We start from the raw sequence: 17,255 nt of genomic DNA, 5'->3' as shown, positions 1-17,255 counted from the left end.
GTCTTCCCATGCGGGTGAAGGGGCCCAAGGACCTGGGTCATCTTCTACTGCTTTCACAGGCCATAGCAGAGCTGGATTGGAAGTACAGCAGCCAGCTCTCGAACCGGCACCTGTATGGGATGCCGGCACTGTAGGCAGTGGCTTTACCTGCTACGCCACAGCACCAGCCCCATCTGTGGTGTGTTTTATATCCATTAAAATCTCATTTCCTTACACACTAATTTAGAATTTTTAAGAATGTAAAGTTCATGGTAATTTTGCAGTGCTGAAATTCAAGCTTATTTTTTAGATTGAAATATACATTTACTAAAGTGAAACAAATGAAAGTCAAATTGAGCTTGAGAATAACCTATGTCTGTATACTGATTCACATGTAAAGTAGCACTGTGTGACACGTAACTTTGACAACACACAACTCTTACCTTCAGATTTCTATTTTATATATATATATATACTTTTATATGCACATACATTTGCATACTTGAAGAAACTGATTTGAAAAATGAGTTTTAGCTAATTTACTCAACTGTTTATTTACTAATATTTCTTTGTAAAGAAAACCATGAGAAATTATGCCTTGACCTTACAGATCTTAAAATTTAGGAGACTGGCTAGGAGGTTATAGCACTAACAGTTGGCTTAGGTGTGAGTTGTACTAATAGCAATTACTGTTCTCTTGATGGAGTTCTACATGTTACAGTTTGCCAATGATTTTGCCTGTTTCATGTTCATAAAGTACCAAGAACAACAGCCATCATTTTTGTCTATATTATTTGTATATATTTGTATATGTTATATTTTGTCTATAATTAGTTTAATAATGTCATATTCCTTTCTTTTTTAACTATTGCAATTATTATTTTTTACTTGATGTAAAAAAAATTCAGACAAGTAGTTTGATATTTTTGGCCTGTCTTAGGGCTATTCATCAGTGGACAAGTCAGCCCTTGGTTTTAAGTGGAAAAAATTAATGGCAGAATGGTATTTTCAGAGAGCTGAAAGACTAAACAAAACACATAGAAAAGATGAGGGCCAAGAAGAAACTTTGGCCTTTGCATAAATTTTTCTTGCATATGTGGTTATTATTAGCTATTCTAGAATTTATCGAAGAGAGAGCACGTTAGCAGATAAAGTGCTCAATTTTAAGGAAAGGTTGTCTCTAATGAAATGTAAAAATTGAGGCAAGAACATTTCCCTTTTTGCAATTTACCAATATATCTTTATTTCATAAACCTCAAGTAGTCATTTTTGTATTGATAAGTCAACAGTTTTACCCGTTTTATTACTATCTTTTTACCCCCCCCCCCACTTGTTCCTATAAGTTAATCTCCCAAAATAGAGTAGCACAGGCAAAAATAAAGAATTTGACTACTCCAGATCACTAGTCTATACTACTAAAGATTTCTACCTAAATACTCATGGAAATACCCTGGTGATAAAAAATTGTACCTGATACAGTAAGTATTTGCTTCCTTTTTCTTTTTATTTATATCTATTAGTATTCATTTGGAATTGAAATAAATACTACATTTGATCTTAGCCAAAAGGCCGAGAAGCAATAGAATTGAAAAACTAATAAAATTTGTTGAAAATAAATAGCTTATATCTATTATCAATTCCCAACTTGACTCTCACTGGGATTAAACATGACAATAAGTCTGATCTGATTTCATCATCATTTAAAAAATCATCTATTATTTTTCACTTTATGTTTCTGTGTGGGAGCAAACTGTTGGAATCTTTACTTAATGTATACTAAACTGATCTTCTGTATATAAAGAGAATCGAAAATGAATCTTGATATGATTGGAAGGGGAGAGGGAGTGGGAAAGGGGAGGGTTGCGGGTGGGAGGCACGTTATGGGGGGGAAGCCATTGTAATCCATAAGCCGTACTTTGGAAATTTATATTCATTAAATAAAAGTTAAAAAAAAAGAATAAATAGCTTATATCTATAAATCCATAATTATGAATTATGGATTAATTTTATTTAAGAAATTATTTAATTGCTTGATTTGGATATGTTGGAGTTACAGATAAAAGTGAGACTGGAAAACTAAGTGTAAAATATTTTGATATTTTACTGAGTCTTTTCATATGTGCTTGTCTTAGGATATAAAGAAGAAGAATTTAATTGGCAGACCTATCTTAAGACATGCAAGGCTCAAGCTGCTCCTAAATCATTATTTGAAAACCAGAATATAGTAAGTATATCTCAAATGCCTTTTCTTTCAAAGAAAATATTTTTTATTTATTTTTATTTTAAAATTTACTTCTTAATCCATTAAAATCTCTTGACAATAATTTTACATATTTATAGGGTACAGTGAGACATTTCAGTACATGTATACAATGTACTGATTACATCAGGGTAATTAAAATTTCTCCTGCTTTGTCGTCACTTTCTAATTAAACCCTTGGAGCCCCTCTCATCTGTCAGAAATATGCACCACGTTTTTTTTTTATAAGTTCATCTGGTGATGGACACCTTGGTTGCTTATGTATTTTGGCTGTGTGAATTAGCCTGCAGTAAACATGGTGATGAAGTATTGCTTTGATATAGTGATTTCATTTCTTTTAGCTATATATCTAGTAATGAGGTTGCAGGATCATATGGCTGTTCTGTTTGTAGTGTGTTTTGGCACTGTAGTGGCTGTACTAATTTACATTCCTACCAACAGTGGTGTATAAGAATTCTCCTTTCTTTACATACTCGCCAGCATTTGTTACTGTTTGATAATAGCCATTCTAACAGAGGTGAAGTGATAATGTCATTGAGGTTTTGATTTGCATTTCCCTGGTGACTAGTGATATTGACCATTTTTTCATGTACTTGTATTTCTTTTATTGAAAAATGTCAATTCATATCCCTTGTAAAATCATTTCTTAACTAGATTGGTTGTTGAGTTTTTTGAGTACCTTGTATACTGCATATAAATCCTTTGTCAGGTAGATAACTTGCAAATATTTTCACTCTGTTGATTGTTTCTTTCCCTGTTGATTTTTTCCTTTGCTGTACAGAAACTTAATAGTTTATTTTAATCCTTTTTGTCTAATATTTTATTGCCTAAGCTTTTGAGGTCTTATCCAAAATTTGCTGCCTACATCAATGTCTTGAAATGTTGTTTTCTAGCAATTTCATAGTATCAGGTCTTCTGAGTTGATTTTTCTGTGTGGTGAGAGGGATCTCATTTCCTGTTTTTAAGTGATTTTTGAGTATCTCCTAGGATAAATCCCAAGTGATAGGAAGGAGCTATAATAAATTTTGTTGCCTTGGTAAATAGAGTATTCTTATGTTAATTAAAGTTTAAAATTAACTTAGGATCTTCATGAATAAATTTCTACTTTATAGCCATATTACAGTTGCTTTTTTATTGGATAGGAGGGAACGTAGTACCATATCCACGTGTAATTTACAACTAAGCTGCATAAAAATTAAATTGGGCTCTTTATTGTTCTCATCATTTCCTTAGGAGTGCTGGTCAGATGGCGTTCCCAGAGTGAGCCCTGTTTCTTTCACATACAAGAGAGTGCTAGAGACTGATGTACCTTCACTCCAACTTACAGCGCTATCTGCACTATAGTAGAAGCAAAGTCTGGATGTGTGTCTGGACCTGCATTCCTACTTTTCACTACCTGTTCCTCTGTTAGCATCTCTGAAAGGGCCTTGGCAGGTTAAACTCCTCTTTCTCCAAGCTCTGACCTAATTGGAGGGAACAGAGGACAAGCAGCTGGCAAACAGAATACACAACTGCAACTGATTAGGGCTGAGGTGTAGAACATCTATGTCCTGTCTTTGTGAATAAATCAGCTTCTTAATTCTGGGCCCTGAAATTAATGGGATTCCCTGCCTGACTCCCAAACCCCAGGGAGCACTGGACTTCTAGGAGCAGAGTAGAAGTCATGCACCCAGCAGTCCAGGGGCCTCTCAAGAGGTAACTGGTTTCTCTTCCGTGATTCGCCAGGCAAGTGCCAGTGAGAAGGTGGAGAGACGCAGTGATGTTTCACTAACAGGGTTCTTTCCAGATGGAAATAAATACCAACAGTGGGGAAAAGCCTTCTCACCAACCCTCCGAAAACCTTCCCTTTGGGAAATGGTATTATCTAATTGTTAATATCAGCCTAATAGCTGAAGCATTCTCTGCGTAAACTGAACACAAACCAGGTTGAATGCGAGAAGTGGAGTGTGTTATGTGTCTGTGCAACTAATAGAGATAATGAGCATGTTATTATTTTAAAAATACCTTAATTGAAAGGATGCTTACTTGCTGGTATGTGAACTGTGGATGCTCCCTGTGGGGACTTACTGCAGGGAGGAGGATCACTTAGGTGAGAACTTAGTAGTCGGCTGCTGGTGCCCTGGTTTCTTCTCTGAGGGTAGCTTCAGTCTAGTCTTGACTACCTTGAACATGCCTATTAAATTCTGCTCATTGCTAGCATGAAACTTAACTGTGGGCGCCGTGTTTGGTTATTTTCCTGTTTCTAGATTTGTCCACTCCCAAATACTCAAATACTTATGCTTTTAGCACTGAAAGTAATTTTTAGACTTCAGTGTACATTGAAAATTGCAGTGTAGCATTAGTACCTGCTCCTCCAATTCACACAAGACTTATTGTAACATTTTTAGATAAATGGCTGTCTCCATTTTTGCAGTGATGGCTGTATAATTACAGTAAAAAGACAGAGAACATTTATTTTGCTTGAAATACTTAGAATAATACCTGTATATTTTATTCTACTCAGAAGACATTTTTAGAAAAGATGACTATGCATATTGTGATTGGCATAATTAATAACCAGGTACATTAATTTGAGATTTAGATATTTTTCCTTACAAAAGAATGTAGGGATGTTTATATATTACTGTACCTCAGACACACACTCTTACTGAACTTTCACTGCATTTGTTCGTGTCCCAGATGGCTGGTAATCTGTGAGCTTCCTTAAACTAGCAACTATTTTGAATGGCTGCATATTTGCCTATTTACAGCTAGTTCTGCTGCTACTGTTGTGTGAAGTTACAGTTGTAATGCTTTGCAGCCTTCTCTGTATGAAGATGACCTACTTTCAGTACTCTTTTCAGAGTTCTTTTCAGAAAGGGGGGGTGAATTTGTATTGACTCATGCACACTTTTAACTCAATTAACTGCATATTTTGTTTGAAATAACTTTTATTGTTAAATCTGTAATCAAAGAAAAGGTCAAAATGTGAAATCAGTGGTGAGTAAATCTTGCCTAACCAGTACAGTCTTCTAACTAAGATTCCAAAACTCAAGGTAAAATTATCTTAACACCTGTGCATGTGCGTATATTTTAGTTCTGAGGCTCAGATAGTTAAATGGGTGTAGAAGCAGGACTTTGTTTTATTGCTGCTTGTTGGAAAGTGACCGCGCAGTGAAACTGGGGCATAATTTTTAATTTACATAAATACAGAGTAGATGCTGGGCCTTTGTGCAGAAGGAGCAGAGTGTATGCTAGTCTTGCTGTCAGCAAATGTCTGCTTATCTCTAATTGAATCTGTGTGTTTCCATAGACAGTGATCCCATCAGGCTTCCGGGTTGGAATGAAGCTTGAAGCTGTAGACAAAAAGAATCCTGCGTTCATCTGTGTTGCCACGGTAACAGATATGGTGGACAATCGTTTCCTGGTACATTTTGACAACTGGGATGAGAGCTATGACTATTGGTGAGACATTTTCCAGTGATATGTGCTTTTTAAAGTGTAATGTTTATGTAATAAACAAGGTACATGGCTTAAAAACCGTAATAATCAAAACTCACAACAAAGAAATAACAATGATGTGCCCCACTGTTTTCTCTTGCAGATTTTCAATTTTTTGCCTATTCCATAATGCATGTATTTCTTAATAACATCCTTTAATGCTAGCCTGTGATATGGATTTTGGTTGACTTCCTACCATGGAAGTGAAATTTACACACTCCACATCCCCAAGATCACACACATGTGTGTGCCCATGTCCCACTTTCCCCTTCAGCTTCAGTGTCTCTATCAGCTTTTTAGGAACTTATTCTAATCTTCCTTGGTATGTACATTCCCAGTAACTAATTTAACCATTCATAGTAACTGAATACAAATAAATTAATTGAGGAATAATGTTTTTAATCTTAGATTTTTTAGATATAATGCATAAACTGGTAAAGGCAAGATATAAAATTATATAATCATAAAATAATTAAAGCCTTCATATTTGTATTAAATAGTTGAACTAAGGATTTTCCAAACATAATTCATGTTCATTGATTACTACAATTCAGTTTTGTGGTGAAACAGATTTCTGAAGTATTCAGTTCTACCTAGAGAACATTTGAAATGAAATAAAATATGACTAAGGTTGCATTATTAAGTGAATATTAATTTATATAAATACTGATGAATTTTAAGAAAGCTTGACATTACCTTTTAATAAATATGTATTTAAATATTCAGTTGAAATAGTAGTAATTGGATTCTTAGGTATTTGAGTTTTATTTACATTGTTTAAAAAGAAGGGAGGCATAAAAATTTGAAATCTTTTGTTATTCATATTTTTAAAATGCTTTCTGTTATGTGGTGCTTTTGCTTTTTACAGAATTAAAAAATAATATGGAAAAGCCATTCCATGATTGTATTTCAAGATGTATTACTTTTGAATATTTTGGTTTGTTTTCTTCAGCTTTGTTCTATAAAGCATCATTTTTCTTCATGGGATGTGTTTGTGTTTAGTTTGTGATAAAAATTTTTATCTAAATAAAATTTCAATCCTTTACAAAAGTGTAATAATAAAGCGATAATCTGCAGCCTTTACTTAGTTAGCTTCAGCAATTATCAGCTTAAATCCAATGTTGTTTCCACTGTATTCCTCCTCCTAACATCCTAAATCTAAGATTATTGTAAAGCCATATCGTAGTTCTTTTTTTTTTTTTTTGGGACAGGCAGAGTGGACAGTGAGAGAGACAAAGAGAAAGGTCTTCCTTTTGCTGTTGGTTCACCCTCCAATGGCCGCTGCGGCCGGCGCACTGTGCTGATCCGATGGCAGGAGCCAGGTACTTATCCTGGTCTCCCATGGGGTGCAGGGCCCAAGGACCTGGGCCATCCTCCACTGTACTCCCTGGCCACAGCAGAGAGCTGGCCTGGAAGAGGGGCAACCGGGACAGAATCCGGCGCCCCGACTGGGACTAGAACCCGGTGTGCCAGCGCCGCAAGGTGGAGGATTAGCCTAGTGAGCTGCGGCGCCGGCCCATATCGTAGTTCTTTTGAATATTCTAATTTCTACTTTCTAAAGATAGGGATTATTTTTTGATTTTTAAATATAGCTCTTAATATTATTAGCATACTTAAACACTTCTCCCACTTGTTGAGTTTTGGTGGTTTTAGACCCACATAAGGTGCACACTTTGTGATTGTCTTGATGTTCTCTTAATCTGTGTTAATTTACAGTCCCTATTTTCACTTCCCTGTATCTTTTACTGAGGAAACCAGGTCACTGGGCCTGTTGAGTCCCACAGCCTGAACTGGCTGATTGAGTCCTACCATATTGTTTATCATGTTCTGTTCCTCATAGTTCTTGTCCATTGGTGTTCTATTTAGAATTGTCCATACTTATTTTGAATTTCTGGATGGAGAAGAAAATTTTGAATTTAAAATGTTGTCTCCTCCTGTGTTTCTGGGCTGTGATGATGGCAATACCAGTGTGATGACCTGGGTCCTGTCCTTTCATTAGTAAATAATACTATTATCATTTATGTCATAGAGCCATTATTAGCATTTATTATGGAGAATGTTTGCTTTTAAAGTTCTGGTTCATTTGGGGAGAATTTGTATTTTAAACTTTTGTGTGACTTAAACAAAATGGGCAAATATCAGTCTATTTTTATGGTCTCATAAGTACTACAGTATTTTAAAGTATAAGTTACTTATTTGACTTAAGATGTATTGCCATTCAAAACACTGTCCTTGGGGAGAGGGGAAATTAAGTTTAGAAGAATTTGTTACACTTTTTTTTAATGCCAAAACAAGCAGGAGGAGCACAGGAAAATACTGATCTTTTAAAAGACTGATTTAGCACTTTTATGCCATATAAACTACTATAATTATTCACAGGCTGGCATGGACTTTCAGGATTACTTACACTGGTAACTATTGACATGAAATCTTATTTTGTTAATTATCAGAAAAAGGAAATAGTGCATTCTCTTCCTCAGCGTGCAATTAGGGAACACTGAAAATCGCTTAAGTGTACTTGAATTTCTCCAATTTCACTGAACATTATGTTCTTTGATCTTTGAATTTGGGTTTTTATCAGCATAAATTACTTAGGTATGTGATTCAGGTTATAGATTGGGTTTCCTTTCTTACTTTAAAGTAATTTGAAAGTGAATTTTTTTTCCTTTGAATTAGCTTGTCACCCTACATCTCTTTTTAGATTGGTGGGAATTTGAAAACACATATATGTCTGTATACTTTTGGGGTGCCATATATTTAGCTGCAATAAAACATTTCTTCCATCTAAAGAGGAATGCGATAAAAATGGATGCAGGATTGAAGTAGGTTTTTTATGAAAAGAAAATAGGATATATTAGAATAAAATTTGCTTTACTTGTGTGTTTCCTCTGAACTTTCGTTACTGATCATTGGTAACTGTTTTGTTCTGTCCCCTCAATGGTCATAGACTTAGTTCCTAAATATCACAGAATATTGGAACTAGAAAGAACTGTAAGGATTCCCCTGGGAAAATGAGTGCCATGGGGGAGCACCATCTTCCCAGCTCTGTACAGCCCCCCCCACCATCCCTGCCCTGCTGGAGATGTGGGCTTGGGGACAGCCTGTGAAATGAAAACATCACATCACCCTCTCTCCATGTCTCCCCAGGGCACTGGCAATAAGTCTTCCTTTTTAGAAATGTTATTTTCTTTTCTTTTTTTTTTTTTAAGATTTATTTATTTATTTGAAAGTCAGAGTTACACAGAGAGAAGGAGAGGCAGACAGAGGTCCCGCATCTGCTGGTTCACTCCACAGCTGGCCACAATGGCTGGAACTGTGTCGATTTGAAATTAGGAGCCAGGAGCTTCCCCCGGGCCTCCTACCTGAGTGCAGGGGCCCAGGGACTGGAGCCATCCTCCACTGCTCTCCCAGGCCACAGCAGAGAGCCAGACAGAAAGTGGAGCAGCCAAGACTTGAACCAGAGCCCATGTGGATGCCAGCACTGCAGGTGGTGGCTTCACCCACTGCACCCCAGTGCTGGCCCCTAGAAATGTTATTTTCATGTGACCTTGCCTTTTAGCCTCCAGGAAGGCATGACAAGACAACAGGAGAGTTAGCCTATTGCTAAATAGAAAGGCTTTAAATGGGTGAGGTTGCAACATCAGATGCCTTTGATTCCATTCCAGTATGTGAGGCTGTGCAGAAATCAGCAACAAATAATGCTATGAAAAGGAGAGTGTTAAATTAGTGAATTAGAACAAACCTGGGCTGGGACCTTTTCCCAGCTATCTCTGATTATACTGTAAACATTTTTATTAGAGATGATCTCTTTTCTGTTTATAAATTGGGGTAAGAATAGTTTCAGAAGTCTCCATAAGATAATATTGACAAGTTGACACGATGCTGTCAGTTTCTTGGAGTGGTGTCAAAGTTAGCAGGCTTGCCGTTACTTGATTAAATTTGGGAAGCGCTGGGGCTATCGGTTAGACTGGACAGTTCTGAACTTCAGCCCCAGGAGGCTGATGATCTGCAGAAGGAAACACAAACACCACTGTCCTGGCTGCAGCGTGGATGGTGGCAGATGGTGTTGGTTATCAGAAGCATCCACTTACTGTCTGCAGAGGCTCATGGTGAGGAAGACTGGGTCAGACTCACAGCGGGGTTCTGGAGAAAACATTGTCAGGGAGAAGGGATTTGAGCTGGACCAAGAAGGACGAAAGGAACTGATGACTTAGATGAGATATTCCTGGTCAAGGATAGCACTTGGGTATGTTTGGGGAATGGCAGCCAGTTTATGCCTTAGATCTTCTAAGCTGTAGTTGCCCCCTTTGCAAAGGGGGTCAATAATAATACTTACCTCATCAGGAAGTTGTGAAGAGTTTTAGGAACAGAAACCAATTTGCAAAAGCTGACAAGATAGAGGCAGTGAATGAAGTTAAAAGCGAATCATTGCTTGAGAGGGAGTGGACTTCCAGGAAGGGTTCCCAGCACGCACAGCAGAAGGAAGGAGGAAGGAGGCCACTGCAGAGGGAGGCAGTGGAGTTATCAGAGACTGGGTTTTGATGGCACCAGGTCTCTTAGGATGGGCTCTAAACTCTAATCTGTCTTAGTCTGGAGGAAAGAAAGCAAGAAAAGGAACATTTGCCAGCAGGGTGATGGCATCGCCTTTATGTTTTCCAAGTAGTCACTGAGTTGGTGAAAGGCTCTAAGTAGGAAGCAAATGAATACTGTTAAAGCTACTGTGGCGTGTGAATTAAGGGTGGGAGGGAGACCCAGGTGACTCAGCCGGAGGAACTCTGGGGTTCAGAAGTAAAGCACAGGGGTCGGAGCTGTGGCGAAGCGAGTAAAGCTGCCGCCTGCAGTGTTGGCATCCCATATAGGCGCCGGTTCAAGTCCCAGCTGCTTCACTCCCAATCCAGCTCTATGCTATGGCCCGGGAAAGCAGTAGAAGACGGCTCAAGTGCTTGGGCCCCTGTGCCCGTGTGGGAGACCTGGAAGAAGCTCCTGGCTCCTGGCTTGGGATCGGCACAGCTCTGGCCATTGTGGCCAGTTGGGGAGTGAACCAGAGGATGGAAGACCTCTCTCTCTCTTTCTCTCTCTCTCTCTCTCTCTCTCTCTCTGCTTCTCCTCTCTCTGTGTAACTCTGACTTTCAAATAAGTAACTAAATCTTAAAAAAAAAAAAAAAAAAAAAAGTAAAGCACAGAGCCATGAGGGCCATGGCACGTTAGCAAATGGCAGGGCCAGGGCAGGAGGGAACTGGTTAATAAATTGGCAGAGCTGTGCTCTGGGTTTAGGGAGTGGGAGAGGCCAAGTGTCCTGTATTTCCTCAATGAGTCTGAAGCATTATTTCTTGAAATGAAGGACTTTGATATTTCCCTTAAGGCAGCATCTTCAAATGTTCTCCTTGACTCTCTGCCTAGATCTGCAGAACCCAACCTGGGTGCATGACTTTTGTTTAGCTTTCTGGCTGTCACTGATAATACCAGGATTTTTTTTTTTTTTTTAACCCAAGGGCTTGGGGAAATCCCTTAACCTCTTTGTGTTTCCATGAAATGGTCTTTTCGGTCTGTACATTTGATCCTTCTATCATAAACATGGATTTTTCATAAATTATTTCTTTGGATTCTGATCCTTTCAAGACTTACCAGTTTAGGTCTAATTTGGATCTTAGCAGCTGTCTTGAATAATGTGCACTTTTATGAAATGAACTATTAAATGATTTTTTGAAAATGACTTCTGTGATATATGTGAAAACTCTGAAGAAAGAGAGAGGCACAGTAATCAGTGATGTGCCAGACTTTGCCATTAGTTGTTCTTCATTCTATTTCTTTGCAGTTACATTTCTGATTTTGAACACTAGATGGGACTAAGAGATGACTTGTTTCACAGTGGGAGCAGGAAGGATTTCACAGCCTTCCAGTTTTTGAATGAAGTATGGTTTGCTTTTTGAAAACATAAGAGAGTACTTCAAAACTTACAGATTTAATGATACGGGTTGATTTTGGTGCAAAAACAGTTTATTCATAGTACGTGGAGATGTGTATTATGAAAAAAAAAACTATGCATCAATTTCAAAACATCCTTAGCACCAAAATAAGTTCAGACTTCTAATTCCATTTTAATGAACATTTTTGAGGTACCCACGTTTGTAAAATAGATAAAAATAGGGATATTTTGTCTTCTTTATTGAGATGGTCTCCAGGTTCATTTCAAATGGTGATTTTGGTTGTATTTAGATATTATTAAAAGCTTTATGTTAATAGATTCAGATAATTTAAGAATGAATTGTCACAATAAGCCACATTATTTTTTTTGATTATGACTTAAAGAGAAATCAAAAGTTTGTAGTGTTTAATATTCTCACTTGAAAATAATCAACAGGAGTCCTGCAGATAATTAGAAAAACTACTGTATTAGGAAAGGAAAAATAAAACTAATGTCGTTTTTTCTTTTTTTTTAACTATTATTTAATGAATATAAATTTCCAAAGTACAGCTTATGGATTACAATGGCTTCCCCCCCATAACGTCCCTCCCACCCGCAACCCTCCCCTTTCCCACTCCCTCTCCCCTTCCATTCACATCAAGATTCATTTTCGTTTCTCTTTATATACAGAAGATCAGTTTAGCATATATTAAGTAAAGATTTCAACAGTTTGCACCCACATAGAAACACAAAGTGAAAAATACTGTTTGAGTACTAGTTATAGCATTAAATCACAATGTACAGCACATTGAGGACAGAGATCCTACATGAGGAGTAAGTGCACAGTGACTCCTGTTGTTGACTTAACAAATTGACACTCTTGTTTATGGCCTCAGTAATTACCCTAGGCTCTTGTCAGGAGTTGCCAAGGCTATGGAAGCCTTTTGAGTTCACCAACTCTGATCATACTTAGACAAGGTCGTAGTCGAAGTGGAAGTTCTCTCCTCGCTTCAGAGAAAGGTACCTCCTCCTTTGATGATCTGTTCTTTTCACTGGGATCTCACTCGCGGAGATCTTTCATTTAAGTTGGTTTGTTTGTTGTTGTTGTTGTTGTTGCTGTTGTTTTTTTGCCAGAGTGTCTTGGCTTTCCATGCCTGAAATACTCTCATGGGCTTTTCAGCCAGATCCGCATGCCTTAAGGGCTGATTTTGAGGCCAAAGTGCTGTTTAGGACATCTGCCATTCTGTGATTCTGCTGTGTATCCCACTTCCCATGTTGGACCATTCTCTCCCTTTTTTATTCTATCAGCTAGTATTTGCAGACACTATTCTTGTTTATGTGATCCCTTTGTCTCTTAGTCCTATCATTATGATCAATTGTGAACTGAAATTGATCACTTGGACTAGTGAGATGGCATTGGTACATGCCACCTTGATGGGATTGAATTGGAATCCCCTGGTATGTTTCTAACTCTACCGTTTGGGGCAAGTCAGCTTGAGCATGTCCCGAATTGCACATCTCTTCCCTCTCTTATTCCCACTCTTATATTTAACAGGGATCACTTTTCAGTTAAGTTTCAACACTTAAGAATGACTGTGTATTAATTGCAGAATTCAACCAAAAGTATTAAGTAGAACAAACAAACAAAAAATACTAAGAGGGATAACATATTAACTTGTTCATCAACAATCAGGACAAGGGCTGATCAAGTCACTGTTTCTCATAGTGTACATTTCACTTTAACAGGTTTCCTTTTTGGTGCTCGGTTAGTTGTCACCGATCAGGGAGAATATATGATATTTGTCCCTTTGGGACTGGCTTATTTCACTCAGCATAATGTTTTCCAGATTCCTCCATTTTGTTGCAAATGACCTGATTTCATTGTTTTTTACTGCTGTATAGTATTCTATAGAGTACATATCCCATAATTTCTTTATCCAGTCTACCGTTGATGGGCATTTAGGTTGGTTCCAGGTCTTAGCTATTGTGAATTGTGCTGCAATAAACATTAAGGTACAGACCGTTTTTTTGTTTCCCAATTTAATTTCCTTTGGGTAAATTCCAAGGAGTGGGATGGCTGGGTTGAATGGTAGGGTTATCTTCAGGTTTCTGAGGAATCTCCAGACTGACTTCCATAGTGGCTTGACCAGTTTGCATTCCCACCAACAGTGGGTTAGTGTCCCTTTTCCCCCACATCCTCACTAGCATCTGTTGTTGGTAGATTTTTGAATGTGAGCCATTCTAACCGGGGTGAGGTGGAACCTTATTGTGGTTTTGATTTGCATTTCCCTTATTGCTAGTGATCTTGAACATTTTTTCATGTGTCTGTTGACCATTTGGATTTCCTCTTTTGAAAAATGTCTATTGAGGTCCTTGGCCTATCTCTTAAGTGGGTTGTTTTGTTTTGTTTTTGTGGAGTTTCTTGATCTCTTTGTAGATTCTGGTTATTAATCCTTTATCTGTAGCATAGTTTGCGAATATTTTTTCCCATTCTGTCGGTTGCCTCTTCACTCTCCTGCTAGTATTTTTTCATGAATTAATACCATTCTCTAAAATAAAGTCCTTAGTAGTAATCCATAACCAAAATTATTGTTTAGGAAGAAATTAAGATAATCAAACCCAGAGCTGTAAAGTTTGGTTTATGCAGTTTATAACAAAGTGCATCAAAAGGAATTATGTATTAAAATATCTTCCATGAGAAAATGTATTTTAAGAAATGTGGCAGTTACCAAAAGAACTTGGCACTGACCTAGCCATGCTTTTTTTCCTTTCATATAATCTCATATCCCCTCCCCCTCCACACATGCCCATGTCACTCTAATATAGAGAGAAAAATAGTGTTTGATGAGGGGCATATGAGATAACAAGTGAGTAAAGAAGCCATTTATTATAAAGATGAAGGTATTTTCTACTGCAGTTAGTTCTGAGAATAATCAGCACTATTGGCTTCATTAACTCACTATATGTGACTATTTATGCTGTGCCCTTGGAAGGGTTGGTTTGGAAGGCAGTGGCTCTTTGCTAATCTCATCACTTGGAACGTTTCTAAGAAAGGTCTCTGTTTTTTGCTACTCTTAAATTTATACACTTTGCCTTCTACCTCTGCTGTTCTCTGCTTCACTCTACACAGTCTCAGCTCTACTCACAGCATTAGTACCATCTCAAACGCTGATGACTCCCAAATTTGTATTTTTACCTTGAACTTGGCCCTTGAACTGAAGATTTTGGCTCATTGTCTCTTTGGCATCTTTACCTGTTAGACCCATCAATAGCAGGGCCATTCACTCACTTGGAATGTCAGACTGTGTTTGCCATCTTTCCCACCTCGAAAGACGGCAGCCACAGTCTCCTGCTGGTCCATGTGCCAACCCTTGTAACTTCTTGACTGCTTCACTTCGCTCCCACCTGATGTAAAATCTATCAGCAAATCCTCTGGGTTCCAGTGTCTGGTCATTTACTCTTAAAATGTCTTTCTGAAACAGTCGCTTATTGTTAACTTCATGGCTCACTCTGACCAGCCACCATCATCAGCTCTGGCAGTCGCCTCTGACCACCTGTCCTCTTGCTCCCGAGGTCATTTCGTCTGTATAACAGAGAAGTTACTTTAAGGTGTAATCAGGTTATGTAGCTCCTCTGCCTGAAACGCTTCACGGTGATGTCCCCTTCTCCCTGAGAACATCCCAAGACTTCACCATGGGCTCAAGGCCCTTTCTGACCTCATTTCCTGCTCTCCTTCCTTCAGTTGTTCTTCCCACTCCTGACGTCATCCTCCACGGTTTCTGCCTGGATGTGTCCCCTCTGCCTGGGATGGTTTCCTTTCATATTGTTGAGTGGATGGGGTTCTGTCTTCAGTTCTTTCAGGTCTTTGCTCAAATGTTGCCTTATCTGCCGGTTGCCTGGACAAGTACAGGAGAGCTTTTGCATTGTCCTACTCCATGCCTTTCCTTCTCGTCATTTGTGTGCATAGCATTGTGTTACCAGAGTCTGTATTTTATGTGTTTATCTCTTGTGTCTTCCCACTATACATAGTGTCACTTATGCCTTAAGGAGCTTATATTTGTCTTATTTGCAGCCATGTCATCAGGGCCATCCAAGTACCTCATAAGCACTCAATGTTTGAATGAATGAGTAAGCTAATGAACGGATGGAACATTTCACATGTTGAGATGAGGAAGACATAAAACAAGTGTGGTTTTAAGGACCAAAGAAGCAGATGTACCAGAGGTGCATATTGATTAAGGGCCTTTGAAAAAAATACTTGCTTGACTACAGTAAAGATGACAGGAGGAGAAGAAAGAGGTGAAGAAAAGGCCAGCGCCGCGGCTCACTAGGCTAATCCTCCGCCTTGCGGCGCTGGCACACCGGGTTCTAGTCCCAGTCGGGGCGCCGGATTCTGTCCCGGTTGCCCCTATACCAGGCCAGCTCTCTGCTGTGGCCAGGAAGTGCAGTGGAGGATGGCCCAGGTCCTTGGGCCCTGCACCCCATGGGAGACCAGGATAAGTACCTGGCTCCTGCCATTGGATCAGCGCAGTGCGCTGGCTGTGGCGGCCATTGGAGGGTGAACCAACGGCCAAAGGAAGACCTTTCTCTCTGTCTCTCTCTCTCACTGTCCACTCTGCCTGTAAAAAAAAAAAAAAAAGAGAGAGAGGTGAAGGAAAGAGAGACTTTGTCTCAGTTCCTGTTCCTGTTCTCTGCCATTCTAATGGGTAATAGGAATCGCATGTTGGTTTTGAGTGATGGAGCTTCTTTTTGTATTTGCTTTCAGAGATACTGAAATAATTTAACTTTCTGTATATACAATCTTTTTTTCCACATGACCTTTATCAACTGATATTTTGAATTTTAGTGATGTTGTCTTTTAACTTTTCCTTTTTTGAAAGTACAGAGTACAACAAAATTTATAGCAGAAAGAAAACTGCATAGTAGCCGGCGCCGCGGCTCACTAGGCTAATCCTCCGCCTTGCGGCGCCGGCACACCGGGTTCTAGTCCCGGTCGGGGCGCCGGATTCTGTCCCGGTTGCCCCTCTTCCAGGCCAGCCCTCTGCCGTGGCCAGGGAGTGCAGTGGAGGATGGCCCAGGTGCTTGGGCCCTGCACCCCATGGGAGACCAGGAAAAGCACCTGGCTCCTGGCTCCTGGCATCGGATCAGCGCGGTGCGCCGGCCGCAGCGCGCTGGCCGCGGCGGCCATTGGAGGGTGAACCAATGGCAAAGGAAGACCTTTCTCTCTGTCTCTCTCTCACTGTCCACTCTGCCTGTCCAAAAAAAAAAAAAAAAAAAAAAAGAAAGAAAACTGCATAGTGTCAAATGAATATGATTCTTAGCTAAATCTAATAGAAATCTACTTGATATTAACATATTGGAAGAGTGAAAGATCCTTTGGTTTAGCAATTTTTCCCCCAGAATAAATCATAGTAAATGGAATTCTGTGGAAGTCTCTAAATAACTTTTTTTTAAAAAAACTTTTCCTAGTAATTGTGTCTATCCTGATCACTACAGTTTTTAATTTGTTTCACCTGCAGGTGTGAAGCATCTAGTCCACACATTCATCCAGTTGGTTGGTGTAAAGAACATAGACGAACCCTTATCACTCCACCAGGTTTGTGTTTGTTGTATGTCTAATATTATTTGTTG

The 17,255-nt window shown here is 38.9% G+C and overlaps 1 protein-coding gene across 12 annotated transcripts in view; it reads left to right on the top strand.

Moving 5' to 3' along the window:
- The window catches only part of L3MBTL3 (L3MBTL histone methyl-lysine binding protein 3), a 158,818-nt gene that overhangs the window by 50,702 nt on the left and 90,861 nt on the right, over positions 1 to 17,255 (top strand). For all 12 annotated transcript variants that reach the window (XM_008263493.5, XM_089332694.1, XM_089332693.1 and 9 more), the window contains 3 exons: positions 2,112 to 2,203; positions 5,532 to 5,683; positions 17,144 to 17,220. In XM_008263493.5, the coding sequence (XP_008261715.1) occupies positions 2,112 to 2,203; positions 5,532 to 5,683; positions 17,144 to 17,220 (321 nt within the window). The remainder of the gene's footprint in view (positions 1 to 2,111; positions 2,204 to 5,531; positions 5,684 to 17,143; positions 17,221 to 17,255) is intronic.

The sequence above is a fragment of the Oryctolagus cuniculus genome, chromosome 5 (genome assembly GCF_051225735.1).
Source record: "Oryctolagus cuniculus isolate XC-2025 breed Fujian yellow rabbit chromosome 5, ASM5122573v1, whole genome shotgun sequence".
Classification (NCBI taxonomy): Eukaryota; Metazoa; Chordata; class Mammalia; order Lagomorpha; family Leporidae; genus Oryctolagus; species Oryctolagus cuniculus.
The sequence above is the reverse complement of the archived record's forward strand: the minus strand, read 5'-3'. Positions and strand labels throughout refer to the sequence as shown.